General features: G+C 42.5%; 1 protein-coding gene across 2 annotated transcripts in view; it reads left to right on the top strand.

Annotated features, from left to right (window-relative positions):
* Positions 1 to 13,298, top strand: part of PPP1R13B (protein phosphatase 1 regulatory subunit 13B) — a 69,573-nt gene that overhangs the window by 38,463 nt on the left and 17,812 nt on the right. For both annotated transcript variants that reach the window (XM_043921718.1, XM_043921719.1), the window contains exons 4-5: positions 2,895 to 2,971; positions 11,681 to 11,782. In XM_043921718.1, coding sequence (XP_043777653.1) covers positions 2,895 to 2,971; positions 11,681 to 11,782 — 179 coding nt within the window. The remainder of the gene's footprint in view (positions 1 to 2,894; positions 2,972 to 11,680; positions 11,783 to 13,298) is intronic.

The raw sequence follows: 13,298 nt of genomic DNA, 5'->3' as shown, positions 1-13,298 counted from the left end.
GCCGTCAGGGCCTCCAGGGGTGTTGGCTGGAGAAGCCGGTGCCCGTCCCGAACCCCCCCACACCCGTCCCCTGAGTGAGCACAGTGCGCTCACGTGCCGCCGTCTGTGCGACAGATGCAGGGGTATGGTGTGTGCTGCGTTGGCTGGTGTGTGTGTGTACAGGATCTTTGGGGCCATCAGGAGGAAACTGGTCACATGGCTAGCCTCGGGGGAAGGGGAGGGAAGACTGGTCATGTATACCTTCTTGTTCCTTTTGAATTTTAAACAATGGGAATATACTGCTTGTTTTGAACACTTTCTATTGGAGTACAGTTGAATTACAATGTTGTGTTAGTTTCAGATGTGCAGCCAAGTGAATCACTTGTGCATATACATATATCCACTCTTTGAAGATCCTTTCCTCATATAGGCCGTCACAGAACATTGAGTGGAGTGCCTTATGCTACACAGTATGTTCTTATTAGTTATCTATTTTATATACAGGAGTGTGCATATGCCAATACCAATCTCCCATAAATTACTCATTTTTTAATTAAAATTTAAATAAGGGAATCTTTTTTTTTTTTTGGAAAGCATATACACTGTACAGTTAAGAAAAAAAATCCTTGTTTAACAGTGATTATGGATTACTTCTGGTATTAAAAAAAAATTGGAAGGACATCCTTTTGTCAAAAGCAGATTATTTTATTGCAGATTATCCCTGTTTGTTTCTTTTTGTTTGTTTTGTTTTGGGCCGTGCAATGGAGCACATGGGATCTTAGTTCCCCGACCAGGGATCGATCCTAGGTCCTCTGCATTGGAAGCAAGGAGTCAACCACTGGACTGCCAGGGAAGTCCCTATTTGTGTGGTTTTTTTTTAATCAGTTTTTTTTTTAATGGGCAAAATACACAAACATGCAGTTCATAGCAAAGAAGAAATATATCTGGCCCAGGAATATATGGAAAGGTGTTCATCCATGCTCCTAAAGAAAGCAATGCAGGGGACACAGTGAGGTGCTGTGTCTCACCTGTCACGTCAGCAGTTAGAATGGTTAATAACAGTGTTGGCAGAAGCAGAGGACATTCCCCACTTCAAAGAGTCGGGATTCTCTCTGGAAGCTAGAGGGGATCGTGGAGGACGGTTTCCTTCGGTCAGCTGTTCACTTGGGGAACAGGAGCCTAGTGTGTACGGGAGCTCGAGGCAGGTCACGTGCAGAGCGTTAGCGAGGTTGATGGAATGGAGCTTGGAGCCGCCTGGGTTCAACACTAGTCCTGCTGCTTGCTCAGTGCAGGCCCTGGGCACCTGACTTCACATCCCTGTGCCTCTGTTTCCTTACGTGTGTGGTTTGTAGGGTTGTGGTGGCAGTTAATGAGGTGTCCTGGTGCGGTGCTCACTGAATGTCAGCTTTTACTGTTTTCTGACTTTGGAGTGCAAAATCATCACATTTCTTCTTTACCATCAAAGATTAAGTGACTCTTGATGTAATTTCTCTGTGTTTGATAGTATTCTGATTTGATTGTTTATTGTTTGGAAGAAGCAGCAATTCTAGAATATTAAATTAACCCGAGCACCTTACTTCGTAAAAGTACTATTACTTTCAGTAAAGAATTTAATTTACCCTGTGAACTGGTAGATACCATACTCCAGAATGAGTGTATATGTAATTTCTGCTAACAGAAAATAGCTTTTATGAAGTGCCTTTTGTGTATTATGTGACTGTGTTCGGTTGCATGCTCTGCCATTCCCATTTATTTAACCTCATTTTTCATTAATCACCTCCCTAAGGGCCCTTTATTGGATATTGTATTCTTACTTGCCCTGTCTTCCCCATCAGATGTACTGTGTGTCTGTTTATGTACTCAGTAGCTTTGCTTTAAACATAAAAAGAGTAAGATTTTTTAATCTCCTAAGAGCCAGTCTTTGCGTCCTTGGGGGTGATAGCACTCTCTGAGAATGTATGGCTTAAGGTGAGGCAGTATTTTCCATAATATAAGGTTTCTTCAAAATTTTCAAAGTATCAGGAGGGAAATAGAAGAAAACATGTTATTCTTTTCTCTTTATTTTAACATTAGGTTCATGATCCTTTGAAGTTATGTTTTCTTAGTAATAAAGCAGGCCGTGGGGTGTGATAATTCTCAAAACAGCATCAGGTGAGAGATGAGTGAAGTAGGAGCAGGCATTCAACACAACACAGTCATTTATGTGACTTTAGACTCACCTGGTGCAAAATCGTGCAGCATACTTTATTTGTTTAAAAAAAAATGATAGAATTTTGCCAGTTTAAATTTGAAACCCTTAAAATTAAAAATATATATATATTTTTTATAGAACAAAGGAGAATTCAGAAGGTAGTATCCCATCTCAGTTTTAACCCTAGTAGTGAAGATCAGTTTTGTGTATCAGTTTTTTAATTATTGGATATTTTAAGTTCTATTTTGTCTCTCTCAAAATTTTTATCGAAGTATAGTTGATTTACAACAATGGTAGTTTCAGATTTACAGTAAAGTGAATCGGTTATACACATACATGTATCCATTCTTCTTTAGATTGTTTTCCCATATAGGTCATTATTTCAGTCTCTCCTAAGATAATAAAAGCTTTAATTTTTAAAAATAGATAATATGTGTAAAATACACATAACATACAGTTTACCATCTTGACCATTTTTAAGTGTTAAAACTTTTGATATAAATCAGTTTCAAGATTCTGTAATAGAATATAGAAAAAAACTCATTAAAACAACTTTATGTATACGGGTTGATTATAAAACATTTTTTCAACTGTACTAATTTTTGAGTTGTCCAGCATGGTATTTTATACTTGTGCTCAACAAATATTTGAATAAGTGAAGAAATTATAAAATATTGTTTTTCTAGGCTATCTTTTGGTAAGTTTGACACTCTCATTTCTCTAGGTGGCCGTCAGACCCAGGAGCAAAGAACTCAGAGAAATGTAACAAATATACCTGGAGAAAAACGCACCGAAAATGGGGTAAGTAATAGTGAATTTTATTGAAAAATTTTAATTGCTTTTTATAGGTTTGAAATTAATGATTTTTGGTTATAATTTAATTGTTAATGTTTATTTTGACTGTGCTAAATCTTCATTGCTGTGTGCAGGCTCTCTCTAGTTGCAATTGTCGGGGGCTGCTGTCTTGTTCCGGTGTGAAGGCATCTCATTGAGGTGGCTTTTCTTGTTGCAGAGCACGGGCTCTGGGGCACATGGACTCTAGAACTAGGGCCCAAGATGTGGCTCACGGGCTCAGCTGCTCCGCGGCCTGTGGACTCCTTCTGGACCAGGGGTGGAAACAATGTCCCCTGCGTTGTAAGCCAGATTCTTAACCACTGGACCACCAGAGAAGCTGTATAATTTATTTTTAAAGAATTATCTTTTGAGTAGTACTAACCTAAAACAGTAAAACTACCAATTATTTACCAGCAAAACAAGTTTATTTGGGAACAGCAAAGAACTGTAATTCAGGACATGCAGCTATGGACAGCCACATGGAAGTCCTCTGAAGCAAGAGGAAACACTTTTATAGAGGAGAAGGGGAGGTTGGGAGGGGCTGTTATCAACAAAAAGTCTTTTGGAGGAAACTGGGAGTTTGAAGTTTGGTGGCCTTTCCTTAGCTGCATTGTTGCCGGGCAAGGAGGAGGTGGTTCTTCCTTCTGCTGGTGGCCGTGAGTGGTGTTCTTCCTCTGGGGACACACAGTACACCTCTTCCTGTTGAGTTGGGATCTGCATGGGTGTCTAGCTCTGTGTGTGTGAGAGCTCCCCGCTGTGGCCTCCCAGCCCCGTTTCCTTGGGTTTCCCTGTGTGTTTTTCCAGTGGAAGTTGTAGTCGTCGAGTGTTTCACTCATTTCTGTGAAGGTGTGACGCAGCGGTCCTGAGTGCTCATGGTTTCATCGTCCTCACGGCTCCCACGCACTGCGTGCCCTCCATGCCCTGTACGTGCTGCTGCCACGTCAGGAATAGCAGCCGCGTGCCTCGGTGCCCGGAGGCAGGTGGGCTCGTCTCTGGACTAGGAGATGGGCGTGCAGACTTGCTTTGTGGCTTCGGTGTTGATGTCTTGATCCTTCCGTCAGGTTTTAAAACAGGGTGACTGATGGGTTGAAGTCTTCATAGGTGTCTCCAGGAGAGAGGACTTCCTTTGTCATCTGGTGTAGAGTTGGAGAAAAGGCCTAGCATCTATTATAGGGGAAGAAGTTTGTCCAAGTACATGGATTCTTTTTAAGAAATTTGTGTTGAAAGAGCAGAAATGAATGAATGACAATGAGTGAATGAGAGAAGAATGAAGAATGAGAGGAATTTTCATCGTGGTCTTTTCTGGAAATTTTCGTAGTAACTTTTCCAAATAGTTTTCAGGCTGAAGAATATTTCTTTTTTCTGGCTCTGCCCTGACTGGATGTGTAGCTTCAGCAGGTCACTGCCTAGCACAGTGCTTGGCACGGTCACACACGGGTGAGAGACGTGGGTCTGGAGTATGGAGGGCCCATCTTCAGACACTGGCTTAAGAACTTTCTAACTAGCTGAACTGAACCAAGTCCCTTTACCCCTCCACTTTCCAGCTTCATGTTACTGACTTGCAGTTTTCTTTCTTTTATTGGTTACCATTGTTACTTTAAATGATGTACTTATGTCTCTGTTTCTTTGTACAATCAACTTGAAACCATGTCTCTGGGCCTCCCTTCTCGCAAGAGGAGGCTCTCAGCACCCCCTGGCCTTTCCTCCATCTCGCTCTGCCTCCTCCTGCCTTCCAGCTTTTTCAGCTGTACCTCTGTGTGGTCAGTGCTGACAATATTTGTGTACTTTTATCTGAGTGTAATTAAAGACTTTTACACTTTGTTTATACACTAGTTATAAAGTTGAAAAGCATTTAATGGAGTTTTGATTTTTCAGTTACTAACCACTGTAGGGCCAAGTGCTGTACTCAATTATATCTTCTTCTTTTGAGTGCCACTCAGGGAGAACCATTCCTCACGTCAGGGTTAAGAATTCTCCTTCCTTACCCTCCAGTTGCTAAAGATCATTCCACAGATCCTCTTCTTATTCCTGCGTTCTGACTCTGAGTCTGAAGCCTCTGTGGGGTTCTGGCAGGCGTATGTGTCAGAACGTCTGAAGGAATAAAGGCCCAGGCCCCACAGGCAGAACTTCTGATTCAGTGAGGCTGGGATGGGCCTGGAAGACTCATGTGACTCTTGCCCTGCCAGGTTCGGAACCTCCAGGGTGCATGTACCCACTGTCTAAAGCATTCGGAACTTACCTGTCCAACAGAATCTTGAAGACCCCTTTGTGTTCTAAGATTTCCTGTGGCCTGAACTTCAGGGGAGGTGAAATAAGTATGTCAAATAGGCAGGGACTGTGTGTGTGTGTATATTTCATAAACGGAAGAGACTCAGGAGGAAAGGAGACCAGTAACATAGTATGGTGAGTTTTGATGCGATGGGTCCTTGATCTTTCCAGGATGAAGTTGTTTATTGTTAACATGGAGATGATGTTTACATGTCAAGATCAACAAAACTGAAACCTGAAACCAAAATTAAAGCTGTGTCTGCAGCCTACATGGGAGCTTATAATTAGAGGAAGGTTGAGAGCTTGAGGAGGCGTGACTCTTGTGCTAGAAGCATGGCATCTAAGGGGTTGCTGTGTTTATGGCACACACATCTGCCTTTTAAGCCTAATGATATGTTACCTTTGTGAAGCACTTTATTGTCTCCAAGGCACTTTTATGTGCATTTTTTAAAGTTAATAAGATGTTAAAAATATCCTTCTCCAAAAATGTTTTTGTGTGCACCCTGGACCTAGAATAACAGCACCTGAGCCTGTGTGCCCCATGACTGCTGGCAGCTGCTGAGGCACCTGCTCTCCCTGAAGTGCAGGTCACCAGGTCAGCTGTCTAAGAAATAAAGGCCCTGGCCCCACTGGCAGAACTTTTCATTCAGTAAGTGTGAGGTGGGCCTGGAAGAGCCTCGTGTGACGCTGCTGCTCTGCGAGTCCGGGAACCTGCAGGTTAGATGTGCACACTGCCACAAGCACTCGGAGCTCACTTGTCCAACAGAATTTTGAAGATCTGGTTTGACTTTGTGGTGTCAAGGCAAATTGATTTATCCTTACTGTGTACGCCTGTATCAGGGGGTCCCAGGACTACCCCCGGGGTCAGCAGTTTGCTCGGAGGACTCACAGGACTCAGCATATGGCTGTAGTCACAACAGCGGGACCCTCCAGCCAGGGGATGACGCGCAGGAGCCGCAAAGGGAAGAGGCGCGCGGGGCCGAGGAGGCGCGCGGGGTGGTGTCTGGGGAAACCTGCCCATCTCCCAAGGGTCCCCTCCCAACAGAGTTACACGGGACGTGCTTCATTCAAACCAACTGTTTGCTTGAAACTAGTGTCGCAGTATCACTTCTTCTGCAAAGATTTGGATACCACTTAGTGACTGAACAACAACAACAGCCCAGCACTTATTAATGTGTTTTTGGATGAGTCCTTATACCAAAAGAAAGTTGTCTGGAAAAGGGCGTCATTTCCTAGGAACTACGGTAGTGAGGAGTCATTCACTGAACAGATACTGTGCGAGGTGATGAATCCTTTTGTTTTCACAGACAAATTTGCAGTCTTTGATAGTTTTTGGCATGTATTGGAAAAATACATTTAGCACATGTTGGCAGAATGTTTTCATAGTACAATAAGTGGGATATAAAGCTAAGTCTTTTTACTAATATTTGAAAGACTAAATATCTATAAAAACCTATAATTAGAGGCTTAGGATGGAAGACAAGTGTATTGCGTAATTGTCTACAATGGTTTGCGTTGAGAAACCATATTATATGTTTTTAATAAATGAATTATTGCAACACCAATTTCAAAATTATATATAAAACAAATTACTTGAGGAGATGAAAACACATTTGACTAAAGCCATGTTATCAACTGACTTGTGATCTAAAGCTTTTAACCATAATTATCAAGTGAGTTGTAGTTAATACCTAAAAAAATCTAGTTCCGATAGCCTGTTTGTCAAGCATACTTAATTTTGTTAGCTTTCTTAGTTGTGATTCAACATAATTAGTACAATTGAGACATTAGCCAATGAGTCCCCCTTTACGTCTCACTTTTAGCAAATTGAGCTAGCTTATTTACTGGAAATCTGATTATAGTGCATTTGGGGTTGATAGCTTAATAACATTTTTATGCTTACCTTTTTCATTCTTATAAAAATAAAATACCATTATATGACATTCTTTCTTCACCAGGAGGTTAACATTTTATTATAAAAAGAGGATAATTAAAATACAAACCCTGACAACACCAAAAGTCAACAAGGAGGAGGTGATGCTAGAACTCTTGTGTATTTTGCTGGGGGAGTGTAAAATGACGCTTCACTCTGGAGAACAGTTTGTCAGCTTGTGTAAGTGAAACCAACACTTAACCACACAACACTCAGTCCCCATGTTCACTTCTTGACATCAGTTACCCAAGAGAAGCCAGAACATTTGTCCACATAAATACTGGTACATGAATGTTCAAGATGGCTTTATTTCTCATAGCTAAGGAGTGGAAACAGCCTGAATGCTCATCAGCAAATGAACAGGAAAATAAAAACTGTTCATACAAGTGAATGCTACTTGCCAGCAGAAAGGAAGGAATTCCTGGTATAGGTAACAGCATGGATGAGTCTCTAAAACGTGGTGGTGGAGGAAAGAAGCCGAACTCAAGGAAGTGGCCCTGTCAGTGAGCTGCTCCAGCACACAGGACCATCCCCATGGGGGGGTAGAATTGACCGGGAAGTGCAGTGGGGAGCTTTCTGGGATGATGGCGGCGTTGTGTTGACTGGGGTGGTGGTTACACTGCGATGTGCAGTGATCAGATAATGCAGCAGCATACTTCAGATGGTGTGCTTATGGTCTGTAAATTATGCGTCGGTGAAAGTAAATGTGAAAATTTTCACTGTGTGTTTAATATACTAGCCTGTCATTTCATTTAGTTAACTTACTACCATTATGGACGTTTTTGAAGTTTTGTATCAGAAATGGGTTAGAATATATGCTTATCAGTTTTTTAAAGTTGCTAATCTTAAATTTAGGAACATAAAAATTAGAAAATCATGGGACTTTTATTGAGTGTTATGAAATTTTATATATATATCCATTTAAACAGCACATTGTAGTATCTACATAGTTTCTAGGGGTCAGGAAATCAGGACTTGGCTGGGTGACTTGGGTTCAGGGTCTCTTGCAACATTGTAATCAAGGTGTTGGCCACGATCACAGTCATCCAGAGCTTGACTGGGCTGGAGGATCTGTTTTCAAGCCCATGAGATAATATTTTTATGTGGAATTTCTGTGAAGTCAGAAACAGTCATGTAGAGGGCTCGGCTTCTCATTTGGATTCATTGTTTTGGGGTAGGAGGCTCTACGAGGCGCTATGTGTTCTCAGACCTGCAGGTCTCAGGTGGACCAGGGTAACCGACTGTGGTCCCGCTTTTCCGAGCTGCTTGCAGGCGTTCCAAGATGGTGCCGGCCGAACAGGGCACTTTCACCGCAGTGCACAGTGACGCGGAAGTCCTCGCCACTGCGCTGGGAGAATGCTCTTTTTGTTTCACAGTGAAAATATAAGGATAAAGGACTGAGCTCAGGGTTCATCCGTCGTAGTTGAACTTGACGGGTAACCTGATTTCTTCCCACGTGAGATTCTTACCTCATTCGGCAGGAGAGGCTCGCTCGTTGGAAACAGGGAGCAACTGCATTTTACTTTTTTATTACTTACAGTGTCTGGGATTATATCTGGCATATCAAGGGTAAATGCCTTACCATGATATCAAACATGTATTAGTGCTCAAACAAAAAAACAACTCAGTTCTCCTGACCCCTCCATCTTGTCAAGGCTGGGGAGCTGAGTCCTTTCTCTGGGGCTGCCGAACTGTCCCGAGAGAACTTTCCCACTCATTTTACTGGTCGTGGAAGTGACTTGTCCTATCTGTAACCTGGAGTTGAACTCATCAGATAACTACCATAATGAGGGACCTCTAAGTGCCCAAGGGAGCAGGATTTGATTTCTTCTCATTAGATGCAATGAAAAGAAATAAGTGAGGAATTAGGTCATAGGTTTGTCTGAATAAATTGAGTTCATATGGAGAATTTAAATTATTCCTCTGGGGTTTAGTTTACACGGAGAGAATACATGCTGTTAGGCCTGTCATAAACGGATCAAATTTGTATCAGAGGTTTTTGTTTTCTTAAAAAAACCCTGAAAAGATACTTTCTGCTAAATTTTCACATTGAACAAATTAGGGAATATGTACTAAAGTGTAAAATGTGGCATATCTGTTGACTTGCAAGTTTATGGTGGCTTGTGTTTTTATAACCCAGTTAAAATAAGTTACATAGGTGTGTTCACTTTGAAATAATTCACTGAGCTGAACACAGATTTATACAGTTTTCTGTTTGTAATATCTACATCAATAAAATTTCTGTTCAACTTGAGATTAAGAGCTTTGTGTTGGACTAGCCCATGTGACATATAGATGTTTTGAAAGTCAAGTGGCTCAGTCGTGTCCGACTCTTTGCGACCCCATGGACTGTGGCCTACCATGCTCCTCTGTCCATGGGATATTCCAGGCAAGAGTACTGGAGTGGGTTGCCATTTCCTTCTCCAGAGGATCTTCCTAACCCAGCGATTGAACCTGGGTCTCCTGCATTGTAGGCAGACACTTTACCATCTGAGCCACCAGGGAAATTTTCTTTTAAAGTACAATATGTATTAGTATATACCTAAGATATAATATCTGAATTACTTATGTCAATAGAATATGTCTTAGTTTTATAATTAGAGATACACATAGATAACGCATACAAAGAGCTCTTGTTCACAAGTATAAATATCAGAATACGCAACAGTTCAATTTCTCCTCTGTCTTCTTTTCATTGTTGTTTTAAGCCATTGGTGGGGAGGGGAGACCAAAGAGCTAAGTTTTTGGTTTTTTTCTTCAAGTTGTAAAATTATGAAATTAATATAAATTGAAAGATTTGTTACAGGAACTGCATTTTTCCCTAGTCGAAAATATGTTTCTGAAAGTTTCAAAAATACCTTTTGTTGAACTTCCCTGATTTAAGAATCCACCTGCCAGTGCAGGGGACATGTGTTCAGTCCCTGGTTCCGGAAGCTTCCACATGCCATGGGACACACTAAGCTCGCAAAAGCCTCAACTCCTAGAGCCCACGCGCCGAGAGCCTGCGCTCCGCAACAAGAGCAGCCTCTGCAGAGAGAGACCCGTGCGTGTGACTGATGGCAACCCCTGCTTGCCGGAACTAGAGAAAGCGTGCGCGGCGGCAAAGACCGAGCACAGCCAAAAATAAATAAGTAATTTAAAAATTTCTTGTTGTGGTGATTGGAGAAATCTCAGTAGGTGGAAATTAGAACACTTTATTAATATTAAAGCAGAAATTTGAGTGCATTGTGATAGTTGGGGTGTTTTTATAGAATGAGCAAATCTCAAATGAAGTTTCTGTAACTTGGCAGTTTACAGTATCTGGTTTAGAAAAGGGACTTGGTCCACATTGCTTTCTCAGGACTTTAGATAACCAGAATGGGGGCTCCAGTTAATTAAATCCTGATTCCACTTTCTAAGAGTCCAGAATGGGCTTTCCACCGTGTGACTTGGGGAGGACTGGGGTCGCACAGGGTCGGACACGACTGAAGTGACTTAGCAGCAGCAGCAGAGTCGGAGGAACAGGGCTTGGCACCCTCGTGAAAAGCTCCAAGAGGCTCAGAGTACTGAGGAGCCCGGAGGTGGACAGTGAGCACCACGGAGGGGCTGTGCACCTGCATGGCGGGACCCACGGGGCCGGAGGAGGCCGGAGGAAGACCGGCGTGGCTGGACTCGGAGCTCTGGCCCTTTGTCGGCTCTGCGTCCTTAGCCGTGTCCCTTTACCTTCCCTGGGGTTCCTCTGCAGCATGGGCTCGTCTGCCTGCAGTTTGTTGTGAAGATTGTGTGATACAGTGCGCGTCACACGTCCAGTCTAAGAGGGGGTGCTGTAGGAGATGGGCAGGAACAAGCCTCTGCATCCTTCTCTGTCTGTGCAACTGACCTGGGGCACATTATTTGAACTTCTCTCTGCTTATTTTCTCGTCTGTAGAATGGAGCTGTAATGATCTCTGCCTGAGAGTGTCATTTTAAGGCTTAAATGAGCTCATAAGTGGAAAGTAATTACTTTAGAGCAAGGTTCATGATGAACACAATAAAAATGCATCCTGTCATTAACAGGATGGGGACATGCTTTCAGATTCCATCAGTTGCCACTCCTCTGGATATGGATAATGCTCTGTCGATCATGGGTCAGTCTTTGGTGTAGGCCATACCTATGGTGTTTTTAATGAGATATTTATATTTCAGAATCTTTGATGCATTTCAGCTTCTTGAGACCAGGTGGCAGTGAAATGACATTTGCCCTTAGGTATCACCTGCACATTTATTTTTTAGTTTGTGTACTCTTAAACATTTGACATCCCTACTTACTCAAATAAATTTAATAGAAGTAGTCAACAATGAGGAAAGGTTCTTAGGAGAAAGTAAACTAACTTATGTTCCTCTAACTTCTAGGGAACCTGTTTAAAAATCTTGATGTGTGTGCATTCTGACATTAGAGCAGAATGATGATGCAGACAAGCATCCATTCCAGTCTGAGCGTGTTTTGTTCTCTGTAGGTTGGGAATCCACGTGTTGAACTTACCCTCTCAGAACTCCAAGATATGGCCGCTCGGCAGCAACAGCAGATTGAAAACCAGCAGCAGATGCTGGTCGCCAAGGTACGTTATTAAGTAGCAGTGGGGAATGGTCAGCAAGAGTGTTCTTCAGCGTTATTTTAGATTCCATGGCTGACCCTTGCAGGTAGAAGTGTGCTACCACAGCGTAAACACAGTGTCCCTCCTAATGATCTCTTCTGTGATGATAAATGCACACCGTGGCTTCTTGACATTGGGGAAGTATCGGGCAAGAGCATCTGACCCTTGACTTGCACACTCAGACCTCCAGGACAGGAAGCAGTTGAACTTAACCCAGTTGTAGATAAAGTTTGGAAAGAAAAGATGCTCTCCATCGTCCCCTCCTTTTTCCTCTGGGTGTTATCTCAGCTGGCATGGTTGGCATTAGTGTTCTAGAGGAAACCAGCGATCCGTGATAAGACACTGGTCATGGGCCTCAAAGACAGTGGCTTCCCTGTACCCCACCCTGCAAGGAATCTGTTTGGGGCATGTAGGCACTCATTATATGCACTGAGAACTAGATTTGTCACTGAAACTCTGTCACAGGATTTGAAACTATTGCCCACCCATAGTGAGGCCAAAGAAATCAAAATGGAAATGTTGGAGTTTAGAAAAGAGAAAGGTTTATTGCAGGGCCAGGCAAGGAGAACAGTTGGCTCGTGCTCAAAAAATCCAAACTCACTGATGGTTCTCAGGAATGTGTTTTTTTTAATAAGCAAAATTTGGGGTGAAGACTGTAGAGTGTGTGACTGTCTTCTGATTGGTTGGTGGTAAGATAACAGGCTAGTGTCCAGGAGTCTTGTGCTCAGCCTGGAGTTACCAGCCTCCACCCGGGTGGTGCCTAAATTTCTGCAGGGGAGCTCAAGATACATAGTGAAGTGTATCCCCGGGGGAGCGGGAAGGCGATGGGGGAAGGGACCAGGACCCTGTTTGCTGATAGCTCCTGCTTTGTTTCTGCATTCCCTCACTTCCCTGGTTAGTGACTGTTTGAGTCTGCCTTTTGGACTCAGGGATGGTGTAGGAGACTGAAGCCTTTTTCCTATAGACCAGAAATGGGGACATAGAAGGGCTTTTGTACCCAGGATGGCCCCACAGGCTCCTGCTTGGTTTCAAAACTGTTCTGAATAATGGTTTAGTCTTGGACTAAAACATCAGACCTGTCTTGCATGCCCACTGAGAATGATTCCTGATGTAATGATCTTAAATGTCCTGACCCTGCTACACAGAGAACTCGCAGACGTCGCTGCCCAAGTTCTTACTGATTTACCTGTAGAGAGAGATTCTTAGTGACCAATGGTCCAATTCAACTTATTTTAACTTATTGAATGACCATGGGACTCTGTCCACGTTCATGTTAATAATAGTTTAAGTTGGACTTGTTTTTGAAAGTAGTCTTGCAAAGTTTATTGGATTTTTTAATAATACAAGAATAAAGAACAATTAAAAGCTAAGTAAATTGGAAGATATATTCATTCCATTAATAATGTTTTTAAGATGAAATGTACATGGTATTATGTCACCATAAGCTTTTCTAATTCTGCTTTTCTTCTTCTCTCCAAAT

Source organism: Cervus elaphus, chromosome 13 (genome assembly GCF_910594005.1).
Source record: "Cervus elaphus chromosome 13, mCerEla1.1, whole genome shotgun sequence".
NCBI lineage: Eukaryota > Metazoa > Chordata > Mammalia > Artiodactyla > Cervidae > Cervus > Cervus elaphus.
Note: the sequence above shows the minus strand (reverse complement) of the source record. Positions and strands in the feature narration are given on the sequence as shown.